Source organism: Cannabis sativa, chromosome 1, assembly GCF_029168945.1.
Source record: "Cannabis sativa cultivar Pink pepper isolate KNU-18-1 chromosome 1, ASM2916894v1, whole genome shotgun sequence".
In the NCBI taxonomy this organism is placed as follows: domain Eukaryota; kingdom Viridiplantae; phylum Streptophyta; class Magnoliopsida; order Rosales; family Cannabaceae; genus Cannabis; species Cannabis sativa.
This window is the reverse complement of record NC_083601.1, coordinates 43271876-43293141: the sequence shown is the minus strand read 5'-3', so window position 1 is coordinate 43293141 and position 21266 is coordinate 43271876. Positions and strand designations below refer to the sequence as shown.

Sequence of the window (21266 nt, the reverse complement as noted above, 5' to 3'; positions counted from 1 at the left end):
GATGATAAAAATATACAATTATTAGGTGAAAAATGTTTATGGAACTCTGAAAAATATAAAAGGCATAAGGAAACTTGATATGAGAAAAATAAAATGAAAGAATGAAAATCTTATCCTATAGATAGGACAACCATGGAGGATTATTTTTTTTATGCAGGAAAAGTATGGAATGTGGGTTCTGTGACAGTCAGTAGTCTTGTGATCCGTAAGGGGAAATACCGGGTAAGCTGTGCAATCCCACACCGCCTGGGGAAAGTCAAGTGGGATGATTCTGAGACTGTGTAGGTATGGGACTACACAGTTGAAGAGGGCTTAAATGGATTGATTGGTACTACCTATGTCAACAAGGTGCATCTTGTTTTTCGGTAGCCCATCTCGAAAGAACTCCACAGTTAAGCGTGCTTGGCCTGGAGCAATTTCAAGGATGGGTGACCTCCTGGGAAGTTTTCTCAAGATGCGTGTGAGTGAGGACAAAGCACGCTGGAAACACTTGTGTTGGTCTGTAGGGTCAGTCATCAATCCAGGAAGCAGCCAGAGTGGCGTACTCGTGTATAAGAGCCATTAGTCTGTGGGTGTAAGGGCCCAATGGAGGCTTGAAACGGGGACGTTACAATATGGTATCAGAGCCTTGACCCAGCCGGAAGTGTGGTCGACGAGGACGTCGGACCTCGTAAGGGGGGGTGATTGTGACAGTCAGTAGTCTTGTGATCCGTAAGGGGAAATGCGGGTAGGTACGATCCCACACCGCACAGGGAAAGTCGAGTGGGATGATTACGAGGCTGTGTAGGTATGGGACTACACGTTGAAGAGAGGCTTAAATGGATTGATTGGTACTACCATGTCAAAGGTGCATCTTGTTTTTCGGTAGCCCATCTCGAAAGAACTCCACCGTTAAGCGTGCGTGGCCTGGAGCAATTTCAAGGATGGGTGACCTCTGGGAAGTTTTCTCGAGATGCGTGTGAGTGAGGACAAAGCACGCCGAAACACTTGTGTTGGTACGTAGGGTCGATCATCAATCCGAAGCGACGGAGTGGCGTACTCGTGTATAAGAGTCATTAGTCTGTGGGTGTAAGGGCCCAATGGAGGCTTGAAGCGGGGACGTTACAGGTTCAAGGAAGGAACATATTACATATGGCTTGTAGTGAGTACTAAATTGACTTGATACTCAAAAAAGAGTGTTGGTTTCATCCGCATACAATGTATATATGTGTACTACTAGACTAGAGATTAGAGTAATAGAGTAGTTAGATGAGTACTCTACTCAGTAGAGTATGTTTCAAGTAATTAAGTTGCCAATAATAATAATTGTCATCTCCAGCTTGCAAAAATATCTTGTACGATCTGTACATTTTTATTCTTAAAGATAAGACTTGTAACTAAAGTTAATTAAACTATACTCTTGAAAAGAGTATTGCTATTGAGTATTAGTAATGCCTAATATTTTCTAGACGTGACGTTTTTTAATTGATTAGCGATATTCTTTAAAAGTTATTATATTAGATTACATAGAACTCGATACTTAATTGCACCAATAACAATATTGACATGTAAAAAAGTGCTAAACACCAATATCTTTTTGCATTTCTGTTTTGAAAAATGTATGTATGAATGTGGGTTGGCCTTTTCAAACTTCGAATGGTTCTTTAATTAGTTTATTTGGTAGGTTTAAATAAGATATTAATCATTGGGATAAATGCAGATAGAGGGACCATCGTTTTACGATATTAGGCAATAATTCCATAACTTTCTTTAGTGAAGGGCTTCAGATTAGCTCTGTTCAGCCCAATTTTCTAACAAGAAATAGGCCTGGGAAAAAACAATAATGATTCTACCCAGAAAAAATAAAGCTTACTTTATTTCTATTATTTATTTATAATGAAGTGCACGAGTGGCTTTATTTATTTAATTAACTTAGATTTAATATTATCCCCTTTAAAAATTATTTTCTTTTTTCTTGTATGTGCAAAAGATAAAATACTGGTCAAAAGATAAATTAGTAATTATTGAACTAATATTTTTATTAATTTGGAAGATAAATTTAAAATAAATAATAATTTTTTAGCTAATTAAAATTTTTGTTCCTTGAACTTTGATATGTACTAAATTATGTCTTTTGAACTTTTAAGATCGTTAAAAATGCCCCCTGAACTATTGAAATTGTTGGATTTAAGGACTTTTGTCAAATTTCATTCAATTTTACTATTTTAAAGATTGTTTATGTATTAAAGTATGCTCCCAAACTTTGACATCTACCAAATCATGCCGCTCGAACTTTGATATGTACTAAATTTTTCTCTCTAAACTTTCATCCATGTTAGATTTTTTTACTAAAAATAGAAAAAAAAAATCCTTAAATCTAACAATGTCAATAGTTCAGGGGACATTTTTAATGATCTTAAAAGTTCAGGGGACATGATTTGGTATATGTCAAAGTTCAGGGGTAAAAATCTTAATTAGCCTAATTTTTTTTTAATTACTATTACAAAGTATAATAGTAATTTTTATTTTTATTTAAATCATTATTATGCTTTCAAATTTAAATGATTATCACTAAATTGAATATTATTAATTTTAAAATTATAATATTATAAAAAACTAAAAACTAAAATAAAATTAACATAACATCTATCTACGGTCACTAATTACTAATTAGTATCCTCTTTAACTTTAACTACTCTTTTTTTTTCCCTCATCACTTTTGGTAGTTATGTGGAAATTTTCGAATTGTTTCCTTACCCAACATATCGTCTACTGGTGCACTTTGTGTGCAGGGCACCTAAGAAAGGATGCACTCACCTTTTTTTCCTTTTTCTTTTCAGAAAACACTCACTTTACATCTGAACAAATTTAGTCAGTGAGGCTCCTTTTTATCACACTCTCGACTGTATATTTTTTAATTTCAGCTAATTTGAACCTTACCAAAAAGAAAAAGAAAAAGAAAAAAAAAAAAAGAAGAAGCTAATTTGAATAACATATTAAACAAAACCTCACACTGAGTCTGAGTCAACTCAAATTAAACCTCGCAAAATCCCCAAACTCACCAAAAAAAAAAAAAATGGAACCCACGCCAATAACCATTGTCAATCACGGGCTTGACTCTCAAACCCATGATCTCTACGATGTCCAGGTCGGCCCGATCACCGTCCGAACCCTAGTCACCATCTCCGCTTCCATGGTTGACTCCTGGATCGAGGACATCAAGCGTATCAACAATCAGAGCCTCGGCCATCTCATCGTTGGCCTCGACGTCGAGTGGCGACCTTCCTTCAACCGCTACATCGAGAACCCCGTCGCCATAATACAGCTCTGCGTTGGTCCACGCTGCCTTATCTTTCAGCTCCTTCACGCCGATTCTGTTCCGAGTTCTCTGGCCGAGTTCCTCGGAAACGCCGATTACAGCTTCGTCGGAGTCGGGGTTGGAGCCGATGTAGAGAAGCTACTCGTGGACTACCAATTATCTGTACGAAAGCCGGTTGAATTAGGAAATCTAGCGGCGAATAAGTACGGGGATCGAAGTCTGAAGAATGCGGGGCTGAAAAGGTTAGCTAGTTTTGTGTTGGGAATGCAGATCGAGAAGCCGAAGAGGATCACCATGAGTAGGTGGGATAATCCTTATCTGAATTCTTCTCAAGTTCAGTACGCATGCGTTGATGCTTACCTTTCGTTTGAAATTGGTAAAGTGTTAATGACTGAAGCTGAGACTCAGGTTCCGGTTGCGGGTCAGGTTCGGGCTCGGGCTTAGTATTTCGTTTATGGGTTTTGCTTTTAGTTTTAGTGATTGATGAAGATAGTTCTTTTAGTTTATTGGAATGTGTTTTGCTTTTAAGTTATTAACATGTACATTTAACAATCTGCAACCTTTGTTAAAAACTCCTCAATAATTACAGGTCTGCGCTTGAATTTAAGGGTTTCTTTTTGCTTCATGAAAATGAAGAATTTGGTATTAAAATGGTCCATATGAAAAAACACCTAGTTTTGGCTAATAACTCAACACCCACTCCATATTTATATGAACGAACGAGTTTATTGGTAATTTTTTTAGGAAAATTCAATTCATCACCAAATTTTGATTTGACTTAGATAGCTTTACTTGTTGAAGACAGAAAAAGAACCATTACACACTTGGAGAGAGTGGATGCCGCCTTGTTACTCATGCTAGAGTGGGTAAGCCAAGTGGAATTTATCAAGGAAATCCATAACCCATGACACAATCGTATGCACCTAATATTCTCATGAATTTTCTTATTTTGACGATCACAAAATCAATTTCTCCATTTCTAGAGCACTTAAACATCAAAATGAAAATTCATAAAAGTTATATGATTGTGATAAGGAAAGCTTCCTCTGCTATAGCCAACTCCTCACAACCCCATGGGGTGTGACTCTTCATAAAAGTCGACCATAGGATGTTATTGTGCACACCACGCCTAACCAAGTTGGCCATTCCTTTCAAAAGAATATCCTGACAAATTTGGTACATTTGGAATGGCTTTGTTCAGGGTAAAGGCGGCCCCGAATAGCTGCTGATGTGGTGGAATGGCTGGGGAATGTTGATGACAGTTTTCCCTGCCCCCAATGCTTCGAGGTGAATGTCGATGCCTTGTATTTCAGAGGTGAATGGCTGCTGCAGCTTCAGAGTTGTTATTCGTGATCATGAGGGAAGGTGGTGGCGTCTCAATCCAAATTCAAAAACCTGCCTCTCACTCCAATCACTACTGAAATTCAAGCGATTAGTGATGGTGAAATTTCCTTCTCACCAAACAAAAATCATTCTAAAAAAAGAAGTGGTATTATTTTATTCTTTTTGTAGGGATAAGTAATAGAGTTTAAAGACAACCGGTAAAGAAAATCAGTGTAGGGGTAGCTTCCATGTAAAAAGTTCGTAGTCTCGTTAAGTGCATGTTTAGCTGAATGTGTGCCTTCAATTTTAAATGAGATAAGTGTTGTAGAATATTTTTTCTTTATCTATTAATCAAAATATATTTATATTATATTTTATTAAAATATAATTTTTGAGTGGGTTGTCGAATATATCTTTACTCTACACTTAAATTTAGCAAGCACATAATTTACATTAATTTAAGGGGTATAATGCAGACATCATTTATAAAAGTGTATACATCTTAAAGAATATAAAAATAAAGGTAAAAATTAAAACATGTAAAATACAGTGAATATACAATGTAATTTCTTCAAAGTAAAGTATGAGTATTATTAGCCATCTTTTCACAAAAGTTTACAAAATTATCATTATTTTTAATTCAAAAAAATATACTATATAAAAATTTTAGACCCTGAGCTTAAGTGGGCACTAAATCGAGCCTAACTCGCCTTAACTCAAGACTCTATCTCTTAGATTGAAATATGTTATTATATCACTGTTTGTTTAGATTATAAGAAACTAAAAGATATTTAGCAAAACATCCCAACGGAAAGCCATCAGAATCACAAATCAAGGCTCCTAAACCAATAGTACTGTTTTCACCATCAATAGCAGCATCCACATTTAACTTTAACGAACCAGCTGGAGGTGCAACCCAAAGAAAAACACGTGGGCGGAGAGAAAACTTAGCTGTATACTTATGTGATTTCTGAGCCTGAAACCAACTATCAAAATATTGAAGTGCCCAACTCAAAATTGCGGGAGCATTCTTAATTGGGGTACCATGTTTTTCCTTGTTACGTTCAGTCCAAATGCACCAAGCCAGAGTAATGAAGACACAAAACTGATGTGGGGAAAATACTGATATGAGATAATTAAGAATGTCGATGATCTTCCAAGAGAGACTAGGTTTGACGAAATTCTAAAAATCTGAAAGCTTCCAAACTTGAATTGAGAGAGGGCAAAGGAAAATATTTTTATTTAATTTTTTGTATTAAAAATATTAGTAACTGATTGTAAGTTATTTTTAGTTAGTTTATTCTTTTCATATTTAAAATTCATAATCAATACATTTCTTATTTTTTGATTTATTTGAGAATTTTTTTTCTTTTATTTTTCACTTTTCAAACTTTTAAGGGTTGTTTCACTTCATAATTTAAAAGTTGTTTTCAGTTTTAAAAATTAATAGGGGTCGTTTGGCAAAATTATTTAAAAATAATTTTTTTTGACTAACATATTATATTTTACATTTTTGCTCACATACCTTAGACCCGGAACTAAACCCGAACCCGAATCCCACGGCCGGCCGTGAACATAGGCGGGCTAGGCCTGTGCCTAAGGCCCACCTAGCTCAGGGGCCCAAAAAAAATTTATCTCCTTTTAAAATTACACATTTTTTTATCAATTTTGAAAAATACCACATTTTTTTTCTAAATGAGGGCCCAAAAATATATTTTTTCCCTATGGCCCACTAAATTTCAGGGCCGGCCCTGCCGAATCCGAATCGGAATCCGAACCCGAATGGGTTCATGTCGTGATATGGTGTTACAATATTAATTTTTTATAGTAAAAAAAAACTAAAAATAGTTTTAAAAAACTTGTGTCAAATACCATTGAATTTTTAAAATGATAAAAAATAAAACTTAATGGTGTTTGGCACAAGTTTTTGAAAACTATAATTTTTATAGAAAATAATTCTTTTCTACATAATCAAACAGGCTCATAGTTTCATTGATTTATTTACTTATACGTTATTTTTTAACAAAATAAAACTTAATAATAAATTGAGATAGAGTTATGATAACAAAACTGTTACTTTTTCTGTTTAATTTCAAAAAAAAAAAAAACTGTTACTTTTTCTACATTGGTTCCTATTAAAAATTTTCTTTAAATTAGTTATATAAAAAAATTATCAAAAATAAAACTAAAAGTCTTATTTATAATATTTTAAAAATAAAAAAAAAATAAAAAAACCTTTTTATTATTTAACATTGATTTTATATATTATAAATGAATTCGGATTGACAAAAATATCTGGAAATCCCTTTTTTATTCCTTTTAGAAAAAGAAATAAAGAAAGAAAGAAACGTTTCAAAAAAAAAAAACCGCACACATTTACAGCATAAAAACATACTATATAAGAACAAAGAATTTACCCTACCCCCACGGTCAAAATTCCCAATTTTTTAAAACCCTACCAAAAACCAAGAAACCAAAAACCATGGAAATCACCATTGTCGATCACCAGGATAACTCCTATACCCATAACAACTACGATGTAAAGATCGGGCTGGTGACTACCGTCCGAACATTAGTGACTACCTCCGGTTCCATGGTCCACTCCTGGATCCAGGACATCAAACGTATCCACAGTCAGAGTCTCCACCGTCTTATCGTTGGACTCGACGTAGAGTGGCGACCATCCTTCACTAGCGGCGTCGAGTCTCCGGTGGCCATAATACAACTCTGCGTTGATGATAAATGCCTTATCTTTCAACTCCTTCACGCGGACTATATTCCGAATTCTCTGTCCGAGTTCCTTGGAAACTCTAATCACAACTTCGTCGGCGTCGGTGTCGTGGCCGATGTAGAGAAACTGCGCAGGCATTACCAACTGTACGTACGAAATCCGGTGGAATTAGGGAATCTTGCTGCGTATAAGCGCCAGGATCAGAGTCTGAAGAATCAGGGGCTACAAAGGTTAGCGACGTACGTGCTGGGACTGGACTTGGACAAGCCGAGGAGCGTGACGATGAGCTGGTGGGATAATCGGTATCTGAATTATTCTCAAGTTAAGTACGCATGCGTTGATGCTTATGCTTCGTCTGAAATCGGTAAGGTGTTAATGGCTGAGCCAGAGCCGTATTTTGGATTTCGTTGATGGGTTTAGTTTCTACTCTAGTCGCCGCAAATAGTTTTATTTTCTTATAACAGTATTGTTCATGTTTTAGAATTCTGTTTGGGTAATTGTGAATAATTTAGTTTCGATCTTAATTTCAGTTACGGTATAATGGTCTATAGTATTGCTTTTCGATTTTAGTTCAGATTCCAAGAGAAAAGTTTAATGTCTTTCAATTCCATGTTCTTATAAGATTTAAATCAATTTGCAATTTTTTTTTTAGTAACATGGAGATTTATATTGACTTAGTTTGAAGAATGTAAAGAACACAACGAGAAGTTGCTTTTATTTCCCTTCGTTTTCAGCTGTTTGATTCTATTGGCAATTATATTATATACCAATTTAACATAAAAGAGAAAGCTAAGTCCACATAAAATCAAAATCTAAAAAAAAGGCTACAATCTCAACTTAAGAATATTTTAACCAACAGAATTGCTAAAAGTAAAGCACCTCCAATCGGGTGCTACTTATAGATAGTATTAGGTGCTCAATAATATATATTTTTTTACCTACTTTCCCACCTTAAATTTCGTAATAGATGGAATAGTTTATACAGAATTAGAGTGACGGCACAATATTTGAACATAATATTTTAAAATGGCATAATATAATATTTGGATTAATAATATGTGCACATATAAATCAAACACAAATCTGCCTATGTGGCAAGTCTCTTAAGTTTGTGACCTTGAATCTGTGTGTAATTCTATGTGGCAAGTCTCTTAAGTTTGTGACGTTAAATCAGTGTGTAATTTATATGTACACATATCAATGTACTTTTTAACTTTCTTCCCCAATTCTCTTGGGCTGTTTGACTTGCTTTCATATTTTGCTTATTTTGCTGTTACGTAAAGTTTTCTTTTTCATGGTAAAAGCTTTAGCTTGGGAGATTTCCTCTCTAAAATTAAATGTTAACACAATAAAATACACAAATACTTGTTGAATTAAAACACGACACAACAATAATAATCATGTTTATATTTGACGTAATGGTATTACAATAACACTACGTTATACAAATGTACTTTTTTCAATCAAATATAAACATGAATATACAACGTAACTGTGTTTAGCAAATAAAAATTCGTATTTATTGATAAGCATATAGTATAGTATTGGAGTCATCTAACGGTCACATGCATGATGCATTTCATAGTATTCATACTCTTACAGCCCATTTGGTTTACTTTGTAAAATTAGGTGGTCTTTGGTTGGAAGGAATAAAAATATAGAAATGGAAATAGAAATGGAATAAAATTTAAAATGTATAAATAAAAAATTGATAAAAAAAATATTAAATTTTTTCAAATTTTGCATTGAAATGGTCTTTCTTTCCATTTCAAAATAGAATAGTCATTCTACTAAAATAATAGAAAGGTCATTCTAACAGAATGGAATTCCAATAGTTTTAAATACAACCAAGCAAAAGAATGAAATATAAATTATCTCATTTTCATTCCATTTCATTACCTCTTACTAAACAGTAAACACCACCTTAAAGTTCTTATTCTAATGTTTGATTTACCTTTTTGTAATCCTTTCTAATGTAATGGGTATAACACTACTCTTTATAATCCTTATTACATAGTGTTATAGTGTGCTATAAAATATAGGAATACGTAAGTACGCATACTCACAAACAAAATGATAAGTACTATGATAAGTACAAAAGTATTCTGTCAGAGAAACCCGTCATGGGCATTATAATTAAAATCTTGCTTAACTAACTAATTCACTAATAAATAAATAACTATTTTAGTATATCATAACCAAATAAAATTAAAATCATATGCCACACACATTTATATCTTTATATATTAAAAGTGTCTATCTAACGGCATTTCTTGGTTTAACAGAATATACTTTAAAAATAAAAGAATATTCTGTTAAATTTAACGATGTTAATAGGTTTGATCTCCCGTTAACAAATAAACCCAATAATTAAACCAAAAAATTAAACAATTTATTTTTAAATTAAAAAAAAAATGGGTGAATTTCTTTTTTTTTTAAAAAAAAAATTATTCAAAAATAACAGTTTTATTAAAACCAACTCCACCAATATTCATTGAAATCCTTCAAGATTTTATCGTCCAAACGAGTATCTTATCGGCCGAGGTCAAATTCATGGCCGAGTCCATCCCACCTCATGATCAATACATCGACGGAGTCGCCACTAGACGTCCAACCACACACACACACAGAGCAAAGCTGAAATACTGATTGGTGTGGCCATTAGAAGAAGTCCCAAATGTTCATTCTTCAAAGAATGCTGAGCACTCACTCCCTCTTCTCCGCCTCAGCTTTCGTCTCAGGCCCTATCTTAAACAAGTCTTCTTTACACTCCAATCTCAATCGCAGCTTTACATGGCCCAAATTAACAGCCGCAATAGCAATATCTTTCAGTTGATTCGTTCTCATCAGTTAGGTTTTTTTATTTTTTTTTGTTTAATTAGATTTTCTGTGAATTCTAAGAAAATAAGTTTGCTTATTTGAATTGATGAGGATTTTGATTTGATTGCAGGAAAAAGTTGCTTGGTTACCTCCTGTTGAGGAGATTCGTACGGTTCTTGACTGTATTTGCTTCGATCGCCACTCCTCAGTCTCAAACCACGACCACCAATTCAATCTGCTTTTCTTTTGTATATTTATTCTCTGCTTTACTTATGTGTATTTATTCTCTGCATTAGGAATTTGACTTTGAGTGGTGTCGACTCCATTGAATTCATGCCTCAAGATTCTAATAAATTTTTGAAATAATGTGCGACTCCACACGATGGCCGACATCGCATCTCTCTCTCTCTCTCTCTCTCTCTCTCTCTCTCTCTCTCTCTCTCTCTCTCTCTCTCTCTCTCTCTCTCTCTCTCTCTCTCTCTCTCTCTCTCTCTTATGCATGTAGTATTTGTCTCAGAGCCACCGCTATTTACAGCTTCGTACTCCTCCATATGGCGTAAGTGTTTGGTTGGTAACTTGGGTTGGAATGTTTTTCATTTCGCATATAGGTTAAGTCATTTTTTTTTTTTGAAAAATCATATAGGTTAAGTCATAATATGTGGCTTTGAGTAGTTTTTTATACCACTGCTGTGTGTTCTATTGTTAAACATCACAGTTCTTGTCTTTTATGTGGTTAAATATCAAAGCTCTAGAAGGAGGCTCTTTGTGAATATAAATTTTAATTCTTACTATTTTAGAATATGCTGATATGGAATAAAATGCTTATTGTTTCATGATTTTAATTCTTCATCTTTAGCAAAATAGATAGTTAAGTTTTGTAGATAAGCTATAATAAATTCCCTTTATATGATTTAGTTTTCCAAAGTTTCTCCCATGATCCTTAGCTATCCTTCCTATTTTGAAATCATAGACAGAACTAGCATTGTGGAATTACTATAGACAAAACTATGGATTTGAATACTTGAATCCTTACAATTGTGAATTTTTCATTTTAGATTTGTCATCTTTGTTATTTATCACATGATGTTGTGAACAATTTTAATCAAACATTTCATTTGTCATGAATAGAGATTTAAGATTTCAGGTCATTTATTGTGTATTAGCTGTGTCAATTTTAATATATAGTTTCTTTACTAGCTCCCTTTGGCTATTGCATTCTGTACCAAAGTTTTTCCCACTTGACATGCATCTGCTACTTTTAAAAAATAGTTCTGTCTCCCAACTCAAAAGTACATTTGTTTCTTTGTCCACTGTTTGAATTTTTAGTGATAATAGTTTCAATTTATAAGTTGATATATACATCTATATAATTTCCTGCATCTGCTAATAAAGCTAAAATTTTATTTAACTTCTGCACTTTCCACACCTCTTTCAAGTTCTAATATCAAAATCACAATCTTGCTCATCATGTCACCGGAAAATTTTTGCAACATCCATATGTTTATGGGGTGTTAGTGTTTGAAGCCATGGCGACTTACGTGGGGCAAGTTTCTGTGCTATCCCTCATTGCTCTTTTCGGTGCAGCCACCCCTGCTATAGTAATTTTCTAAGACTTGAATCTCCTACCTATGTTCCATACTTGAACATTTAGTTGGTTTTGCTATTTTTGCTGGTTTATGTGTTAGAATTAGTAAGAAACTAAGGATATAGACTGAGAATGCTAACATCATCTTTCAAAATTTATTGTGGTAACATACTGAAGAAGAGGGGTAACTCCAACGATCAGACTTTATGGTTTGCTCTCACAAATTTGTTGATTGATATGCCATTCCATGCTTGATTTTGCAGATAACGACTGCTAGAAAAGCAGTAACTTTATTGCTTTCATATGTGATATTTACAAAGCCAATGACTAACCAACATGGGGCAGGGCTTCTTCTTATATCTATGGGAATCATAGTTAAGATGGTCCCAGAAAACCAAATCCCAAGTTGGAGTTCAGTCCTTGGTATATGGATATGTATCCTTCAAATTAAAGAAAGAAGCTGAGGCAGCTCTAATCTCTGTTCAAGGAAAGGTACTAGCGTTGTTCATCATGGTTATTTCATCTTATTATTTGTGACTATAAGCATGGACCTATTCTGCATCCAAATTTCATAAAGACATTTTAAATTAGAGATTCTCTTTTTAGAATTTTGCTTTGCATGGTGTGTTTTCTATTTTCTATAGTGGCTAATTGAATGAATTAATAGTGACTGATTGCTCAGATTTTGTGCAGTGATTTCTACTAAAGAACATGACACAAGATTGTTGCAAAAAGTGTCAAGAAAGCTAGAAGCTTGGCATCTTTAGTTTTAGGAGATACATGTGTTGTATCAATTTCTGTTAGTTTCTTTCACAATTTTTTTTCATATACTACCATGGTTGTAAGTTTGTAATTGTACTCTTTATTACTCTGAATAAAACTATATTTATTGTTATAATTATTTTCTTAAATCATAAGAAAAAGTATTATTGTAAATCATTGTGAAAGCTATAGTAATAATGATATTTTAATCTTATGAACATGATAACATAATACAAAAAAAAAGTGTTATGTAGTATATTCAATAGTGCTTACAATATAAGTGACAAAAAGTATTATAAATATTAAAATAATAATGATATTTTAAGCTTATGAAAATAATAGAATAATACATAATATATATTAAAAGAACAAATTTAGTTATGAGTTGTTCCTCTAAATTTTCTATAAGTAAATATTAAGTATTATTTTGTTATGACTTATATATGCTTAAATTTATTTGAATAACCAATTATAATAGCACAAATATTACTTTAATAAAACAAATTATTCGTATGATCATACCTTCACGTACAATCTAAATAAAAAAAATAAAAAAACTTAAACTTTACCTAAAACTAATATTTACGTGCCTCGCACGTAACTCCTACCTAGTATATATATATATATATATATATATATATATATATATATAAATCCCACATAGTAAATAAAACCCAATATACTTGGTGATTATTCTATTAATAAAATCCTACTTAAACAACTTTTAGGTATTAATAACTCATTCCAAATTTAATTATAATTAGTATTTAACTTAATTAATCATTATAAATAAATAATAGTCAATGAAATGTTTAGGAGATGTATGAAGAGATGAGCTTTGTGAGAGTTGGGAGAGGCGTTCTAGCAAATCTTGTGCTTACACAGCTAAGTTGTCATTACCATATCATCAACAAGCATGCAAACAAGACATCACAAACAAGATATTACTGAAATGGTATTTTTTTGTCTATATTTCAAATACTTTAGCATCTCAAATAGTGAATATGCTAGCATAATGATCTATTTTCATAAGAGTCATCACAAACAAGAAAAATAATGTTTAGACACATAAAAGTATAGGGAAGACCCAAAACAAGAATTCTAAAACATTCCTAGAAAAGTCCACTATTGTCTTATTTAAATTAAAGTTCACTATTGTATTGCTTCCTTCCGATTTTACCATATGAAGATGTTATAATGTACAAACGAGTATGGCAAAGGTTAGGGTTTTGCTACTACTAGCGGTTTCACTTGATTTAGATAGTGCATTTAATCCTAATTGTGAGGTATTATGGCGTTTGGTTGGAGGTAATGAAATAGAATGGAAATAAAAGAAAATAATTTACATTTCATTCCTTTGTTTGATTGCATATTAAAGTATTGAAATGACAATTCCATTATGAAATAGAAGAAAAGACATTCCAATACATGATGAAAAAAAATTTAATAATTTTTTTATCAATTTTTCTTATGCATTTTAAATTTTATTCCATTCCATTCCATTCATATTCCATTTTTCATTCTCATTCTTATTCCTATATTTTTATTCCTCCCAACCAAACGCCACATTCGTGATTAGATATCTGGATCCCATCGTCATGAGTAAGCTCCAAATAATTATACACTCAGATTTTGCCATGTACTTTCAGGTATGTAGTTGGGTATTAATCAAATGTAGGATTGTTCATATAATCTGCAACTTGAGGTTTCAAATCCAAACGAATCTGAACCAGACTAAATGAATTCGGAGTGAATGGTTTGGTCAATTAAAAAAAAAATTACCAAAAATGAACAATTACTTTAAACCCATTCTCTTTTTATAAAAAATATACTTCATATCCTCCTTTCTCAGTTCATCTTCTCTCATTTTTTCTTTTTTTTTAATTTACACAATGGCTCTCCCCAAATTTAACCTTCATATCCAACAAACAGATAAATTGCATTCTATTCATTTCTTCTTACAATTATACTAACAAACATAAACTCTACCATCCTCAGTTTAAATCAAAATTAAGTTTGCAATATTTCATTCTAAGGTGTTTCTCTTTGTAAAAGAAGAATCAGATGAATGACAAGAAGAAGATGATGAAGGGACAACAAGGAGATAAGAAGGAAGAACACAAAGAAAAGCTGGTTGAGGTAAATTGTTATCTCAAATAATGAAGCAAAAAATCAGATTAAGGATCAGACTGCATTTTAGTTATTTTTCTCTGTCTCTCTTCATTATGCCCATTCATCTCTCTTTCTTTCATTTATTTTCCTCGTTTGACTTTGATTAATAATTATACATATATGATATATATACATTTGAATTTGATGACAAGATGATGTCCAATCTGGAGAAGAAGGTACAAATTGGTGAAGATAAGAAGAAGAGAAAGAAAATGAAGCAGAATAGAACTGTTTGAGGAGGTAAATTGTTATGTAGGTATTAAAATAAAAAAAGTCATGAAAATTTATTGAAATAGGTATATTTATACATTTATTTTGAAACACAAAAAACTAACAATAATTAAAAAAATAAAAAATAAAAATATTTAGATATGTTAACTCAACTAAACTGAGTGAGTTAAACTTTTTTTATTAAAAGAACGAATTACAATTAAATATTTACAACTTAATATTTGTATATTTTAGTTGAAATATATTATAATCCGATCAAACTGACAATTATACATCCCTAATTTGAATTTAATAGTTTCTTTTCATGAAAAAGATGAATCCTGTTATTCAAATATTATTTATATGAATAAATTAATTAGCAATTCTTTTTAGGAACATTTAGATCAGTAGCTAACATTTTCTTTGGATCATTACAAAACAAAATTTGATTTGGCAAATGCTTTCAAGAAAAAAAACCATACTCTTATTGTTCTTCTGTGGGTCTTTTCTGAATCGGGCTCATCAATCATCATATTCATAGGTACATAAGCAATGTGTAAAGTAAAATATAATTTATGAGTCGACAAGTTCAATAAACTCAGTAGGCAGAGGTTCAGTATTGAAATTATTCAGCAACAAAACAATGAAACAACTACTATAACTACGTAATTATGGACAAGCATTGCATTGCATTACTCTCTCTCTCTCTCTCTTTCTACCAGGTTAAACATAACAAAGTGCACAACACCAAGAAAACCAACCCCCACAATTGTTACTTCAAGAAAAATTGTCAGGTATTTCTGAACTTTCACCTCGTTTGAATGATTCAGTTCCGATTGTTCTTTTACTCATGTTAGCTCGCTGCACCAACCGAACCAATGCTTCAACTACTTCTGACATCGGTGGTCGAAATTCGGGTTCAGCCTGCACCAGAAGTGCAAACTCAAGGATCAGAATCTCAAACTATTAGACAAGAAAGATGAAACAAAAACTCATAGCTTAACAAGATTACCTGAATACAAAGAGCAATGACGTCGGCAAAGCGGGAAAGAGATTTAACAGGATATAGCCCTTCAAGTGCTGGATCTACCATTTTAGAGAGGGCGTCGATATCATGGAGCTGGGGTGATGCCCATTTAACCAATGACTGTTCAGATCTAGGCCTTGAGCTGTTAAACCAATCAGAAAAAAAATCATCAAAAATAACAGAAAAAACCAACCAAGAGTAACACTTCACAAATTAGAAGACACTAAAAACTAGTTAGGTCATTTCAAATACCTATCAAATGGTTTCCGTCCAGTAAGAAGCTCCAGCATAATCACCCCAAAACTGTAGACATCACTTTTTACAGAAAATTGATTGCCCATTAGAATTTCGGGAGCATTAAAACCAGCATCTGAATGGCTGCTCAAATACTGCACAAGTCATACTCAAAATTCAGCAATTGCCTCACAACATTTTACGTTATCAGAACATCTTAGCTTAATGAACTCAAAGCTGAAAAAAACATATGTGCACATATCCTTGAAATAATTTTTTTGAGACAACTAAATATAACCTCATTGGCTATTTCAATAAATATATATATATAAATAAAAAAAATATAACCTCATTGGCCTGCTCTATATAGTTTGCCAAGCCACAGTCTGAAAGGTGAGGGTTGAGCTCTGCATCGAGTAATATTTTGGATGACTTAACATTTTTGTGAACAACTGATGGCGAGCAAACTTCATGTAGGTATCTGAAAAACACCACTTTCAGTAAAAGCAATGAAATTGCAACTCTAGAGAATTCTTAAACATACCCAAAACCTTCACTGATAGACTTACTCTAGTGCACGAGCAGTCCCCAAAGCAATTTTTACACGGGAATTCCAAATCAATGGCTTGCTGAATTCATCTGATAGATGAAGGAAGTCGTGCAGTGAACCATTTTTGTGGAATTCATACACTAATAGGTGTTGTCCATGCTCTGAGCAATAGCCCATCAACTCTGTAACATTTGGATGATGCAAATGTGATAAGTTCAAAACAATCTCTGTGAAATCTTCTTCTGGCGATTGTCTCGAAAGAACAGTTGAATCTATTTTCTTGACAGCAAGAACCTGTGATAAAAACAAGGAACATGTTAAAATAAACAGTACTAATTGCAATCAGTGAAGTTGGTCGTATTTGGTTATTCACTTTGGCCATTAACCAAGGGCAAAGATTATGACTTTCTAGCCCAAAGATGATGGACCAACATTTATTTAGTTAATATTATATACCTTCCCATCATCAAATTGAGCTCGATAGACACGTCCAAAAGACCCTTCTCCAAGAAGGTTATCAACACAGAAGCTTCCAGTAGCCATCTGCAGATCTGCTACAGAGTAGGATGTGACATTTATAGGAGCGGTGACACTTTTCTTTTTGACAACAGGCTTCTTTGAGACAACGACAACATCAGCTTCATCGAAAGACTTGTGACGTTCAATGGGAGGTGGTCTAAGATTTATTGAGGCAGGAGGAGGAGCATCAAAGGTTTTGGTGTCCAATGTGGAAGAAGTTTGTACCGACTTCATCTCTGCATCAATATTCCAGAGACAAAAAAAAAAGCTTAGCACAAGCAATAGTAGCAACATTATTCTCAGAAAAAATGAACACTTAGTACAGATCCTGAGTAAACTAAGATTACATGTCAATACACTTGAAGAAGATTATTTATTACCTATCTAGGCTGTCTGCTCAAAACTACAATATTTTAATGCAGAGCTTTCTATCAACTTGATATGGGATTTTTTTCCTTATTTACATATACATAAATTCATCTTTTATGGCTTGAAAATATTACATATTCTTTTCTTTTTTGTAAATTATTTAATGTTACTTAGATCAATTGCTGGAATTGTAACATTAATCTTGTATGATATTGCTGGTGACACTCATTTAGAAGATTAAAACCTAAAACAAAATGCAAAATAATGTGTTACCTTGCACTTCATTTGAAGCAAGAGGAGCGAAGGGTTCATTAATCTTTTCTATGTCAGGGGATGATCGCTTTTTGGATCTTCTCTTTACGAGGAAGAAAGCTATAATTCCTCCAACAACAAAAATAGATATCACTATTCCTGCTATACCTCCAGCCCCTATGCCAGAACTTTTACCACCATTGCCACCATCATCCGATGATCTGTTACTGTTGGGAGACTTATGAATTCGGTTTCTGGTTGCTGGGGGTGTACCAGGTGGAGGTGGAGGTGCAGGCCCTGAACTCCACGCGTTACCTTCCCTCCTGTCAAGTTGGTTTACATTCCTTCATAAGAAAGAGAAAGAAGAAGGGGGACAAAATAAAGGAGCAATTACTCGTATCATAAATTGCTTACTTTAAATTAATGTTTTTGAGTTGTTCAGGAATCCAACCAGTAAACTTGTTATTCTCCACATTCCTGATAAACACAAAGGTAGACAAATGAAATGCTGTAATGAGAACACCCTTCCACCCCCTCCCACAACCCGAATCCCAACCCCCACAGAAAGAAAGAGAGAAAATAGGGCATATTTGGCTTTCTAATAATACTCTGGTTACTTACAGAGTTTGAAGAGGAAGATTCGCAAGAACATCAATAGTGCCGGTAAGCTGGTTATTCTGCAGATACCTGAATCAAAAAGGACAATCAGATATGGGGTAAGAGACTCTAACCATGGTTTAGAACCACATTAATCAAAGTTATCTACTTACATTGAAGTCACACTTGTCAGGCTGCTTAAACTCTCGGGAAGATTACCTGGTATAGTATTAAACGAAAGATCCCTGAGGAAAAAGATATGAATAAGAACAACTGTCTTTATATATTACATAGATTTATACACACACCGCATCCTCTAAAGAAAACGTATTACTCACTGAAAATTACATACACTGAGACTAGATAAAAATTGCCAAAATTACATAAACAAAACTGATCAATCAAACTTTATCAAATGGTTTAATTAATAGAAAACAAACAACATGAAACCTCCAAAAGTTTTATTAAAAGAGTTTGAATCCCTTTCTTTACTTCTAAATGGGATTGAAAAGAAATTACTATGTGAACTCTGTAGTTATATAAAGCAAGCATCTACATAAGCCAGTTCACATAAGATTAAAGCTCAAACTCACAATACTGAGAGGGAAGTAAGCTTTCCAAACACGTCATCCAACTGGTTCTGAATCTGATTGTGGCTCAGGTTCCTACAGTGAAGAAAACAAATGTATATCTATTAGGTTTCCATTTGTTGTTCATTTATGGGGTGTCAATTTTGACGAACCGAAACATAGAAAGGAAAAAACTTACAGGTATTGAAGAGAAGTCATAAGTGAAATAGAATAAGGGATGCCACCATTAAAGGTATTGCCACCAAGATTTCTGAAACAAAGACAACCCAAATTATCAATCCCTCCAAAGAGGAAAATGAAGAACAAGAACAGCAAGGAAAGCAATAAGAGAAAAGCTTACAATCTTGTCAAGTTTGGAGGTAGAGCATAAAGAATATTGCCACCAAGATTATTATTGCTCATGTCTCTGCATAATTTGTCAAGAGACCATAAAAATTAATAAATGAAAAAAACAATAATAAATATAAATTCAGTCTAATTATATAAAGAAACATGATCTTACAGGTTGGTCACTGCTGTTAAAGGTGCTAGGTTATATCCCATTGAACCAGAAAGCTGGAGGTTCGGTAATTTACTGATAGAAAGAATAACAGATTCAGAAACAAGTAACGAGGAGGTAACAGAACATCAAATGTAAAATAAATGAAGAATAGAAAATCACATCTCTGTCACTCTCTGGCCCGAACAAGTAATTCCTAGCCAATTTTGCCCACATGGATCATCACCATTTGCATTCCAACCGGATAGCTGACCGGGATTGTTCATGCTAGTGAACATGATCTTTAAAGCAGAAGCTGTACATAAAGGTCTGCTAATTAGAATCCACATAGATAAAATCCATACTTTGAAAAAGGAACTTCACTAAACTTTCTTATTCATCTCAAGTTTCTATACAGATAAATGAAAATTATGAAATGCATTTCAGACATCATGTGAAAACTATTTGATTCATAAAAATCGCTTGGGGGGGCAATTTTTATTTTTACTCTATTCCAGAAATAAAAGTTTCACGAACTTGTGACCTTAAATTCAGAAAAACCCTCTTTTTGTTTTGCTAGGATATTCAATGTCATCGTTGCAAAACCCACTATAACCATAAACCCCAAAAAAAAATTAAAGTTTCCATGGTTTAAGAGGAAATAAATATGCCATTTCCCGATGTATGTAATGGCGTTGATGTTTTCTTTATAAAACAAGGAATCGAAGAAAAATGGCGGAATAAACTCCAAAACTGTTGAATCAAAGTAAGCAGAGTATAAGACCAAGCTTCAGTAATCCCGGTGCAGCCTTTGTCCAAGAGGAAGAAGAGTCTAAAAAATGGCGACTTTCTCACTGATATTGGATTTTTGTTAAACAGCTTACCCATCCAACGACTCAAATCTACAATATGTAACAAAAATATTCCCCTGAAGACCCAACCGACAGTTCTAACAAAATTTCATATTTTCCCAAAAGAGAGAAAAGGTCAAATCTTTGATGAATAGACTAAAATTTAGTACAAACCCAGAACAAATCTGCCAAAAAAAATCCGTAAAGCAGCAAAAAAAAATGCAGATGAGCTAGATCAGTTGAAGCCATGAAAGTGTGAAAAGAAGAAAACAAAACAATGGTAGTCAAATAGAAAACAATATACCAGGAAAAGATAAACAAAAAAGATGAGATAGATTAGGCACTGACCATCATTTGGATCTGTGACGGCATTAATGGAACTGGGTCTCCAGCCCAGAATGCAGACAATGAAGAACACCAATACCCATCTCCATTTTTCCGACATCTCCCTCATTACCAGCTCCAATGGTCACTATCCAAAACACCACTCGCTGCCTAGACTCACCTCCAAAGCTAAACAATCAAGGCAGCTCTTTTTTTTCTTTTCTTTTAGCTAATTTTCTGAAATTTAATAATTTTAATTATTTTTTTCTCTCTTTTATCAACAAGAATTTTTCGATTACTATTTAGCCATACTCAAGCAAAGCTGGCAGGCACGATTAGCCAAAAGAATCCAAAGCCACATATAAAAAAGACTCGTTTTTTCTCTTATCAGCCCGTTGGCTTCTCTCTCTCTCCTCTTTTTTCTTAGAATTTGATTGTTTATTTCTCTCTCTCTCCTTTTTTTTTTGGGGTATGGAGAAATACCAAAATAAACTCTTGGTTGGTGTGTATGTGTGTCTTGTACGTGTATATGTGTATGTATCTATAGACCATATCCCATCCCCTCCTCTTTTAG

General features: G+C 33.4%; 3 protein-coding genes and 1 long non-coding RNA gene across 5 annotated transcripts; 3 read left to right on the top strand and 1 right to left on the bottom strand.

Annotated features, from left to right (window-relative positions):
- The first annotated feature begins 2718 nt into the window (after positions 1–2718).
- LOC115707715 (3'-5' exonuclease) lies at positions 2719–3905 on the top strand. The gene has a single exon (XM_030635746.2). The coding sequence runs from the start codon at positions 3056–3058 to the stop codon at positions 3740–3742; it is 687 nt and encodes a 228-aa protein (XP_030491606.2). The 5' UTR covers positions 2719–3055; the 3' UTR covers positions 3743–3905.
- A 3121-nt stretch (positions 3906–7026) lies between these two features.
- Positions 7027–8025, top strand: LOC115705031 (3'-5' exonuclease-like). The gene has a single exon (XM_030632265.2). The coding sequence runs from the start codon at positions 7104–7106 to the stop codon at positions 7761–7763; it is 660 nt and encodes a 219-aa protein (XP_030488125.2). The 5' UTR covers positions 7027–7103; the 3' UTR covers positions 7764–8025.
- A 2651-nt stretch (positions 8026–10676) lies between these two features.
- Positions 10677–12775, top strand: LOC133038262 (uncharacterized). Of its 2 annotated transcripts, XR_009688048.1 has the most exons (4): positions 10677–10780; positions 10816–11770; positions 12021–12249; positions 12451–12775. It is a non-coding gene; the product is annotated as an uncharacterized LOC133038262 (long non-coding RNA). The 2 variants fall into 2 exon arrangements; XR_009688049.1 differs by having other exon boundaries at positions 10736–11770; positions 12440–12775.
- A 2679-nt stretch (positions 12776–15454) lies between these two features.
- LOC115707211 (protein STRUBBELIG-RECEPTOR FAMILY 7) lies at positions 15455–21266 on the bottom strand. Its single transcript, XM_030635094.2, has 16 exons — positions 20717–21266; positions 19701–19833; positions 19542–19613; positions 19380–19445; positions 19218–19289; positions 19043–19114; positions 18623–18694; positions 18474–18539; positions 18267–18329; positions 17874–18175; positions 17169–17467; positions 16732–17006; positions 16511–16643; positions 16181–16317; positions 15914–16070; positions 15455–15825 (listed from the first exon to the last, which is right to left on the bottom strand). The coding sequence occupies exons 1-16, from the start codon at positions 20820–20822 to the stop codon at positions 15679–15681; spliced, it is 2172 nt and encodes a 723-aa protein (XP_030490954.2). The 5' UTR covers positions 20823–21266; the 3' UTR covers positions 15455–15678.

Bases quoted from the DNA above. Each gene is read 5' to 3' on its own strand.
- LOC115707715 (XM_030635746.2), top strand. From the start codon at position 3,056: ATGGAACCCACGCCAATAACCATTGTCAATCACGGGCTTGACTCTCAA.
- LOC115705031 (XM_030632265.2), top strand. From the start codon at position 7,104: ATGGAAATCACCATTGTCGATCACCAGGATAACTCCTATACCCATAAC.
- LOC115707211 (XM_030635094.2), bottom strand. From the start codon at position 20,822: ATGAGGGAGATGTCGGAAAAATGGAGATGGGTATTGGTGTTCTTCATT. The intron at 16,071-16,180 runs GTATTTGAAATG...TTGGTTTAACAG, and splicing joins GGACGGAAACCATTTGATAG to CTCAAGGCCTAGATCTGAAC. The intron at 15,826-15,913 runs GTAATCTTGTTA...CTTCTGGTGCAG, and splicing joins TCATTGCTCTTTGTATTCAG to GCTGAACCCGAATTTCGACC.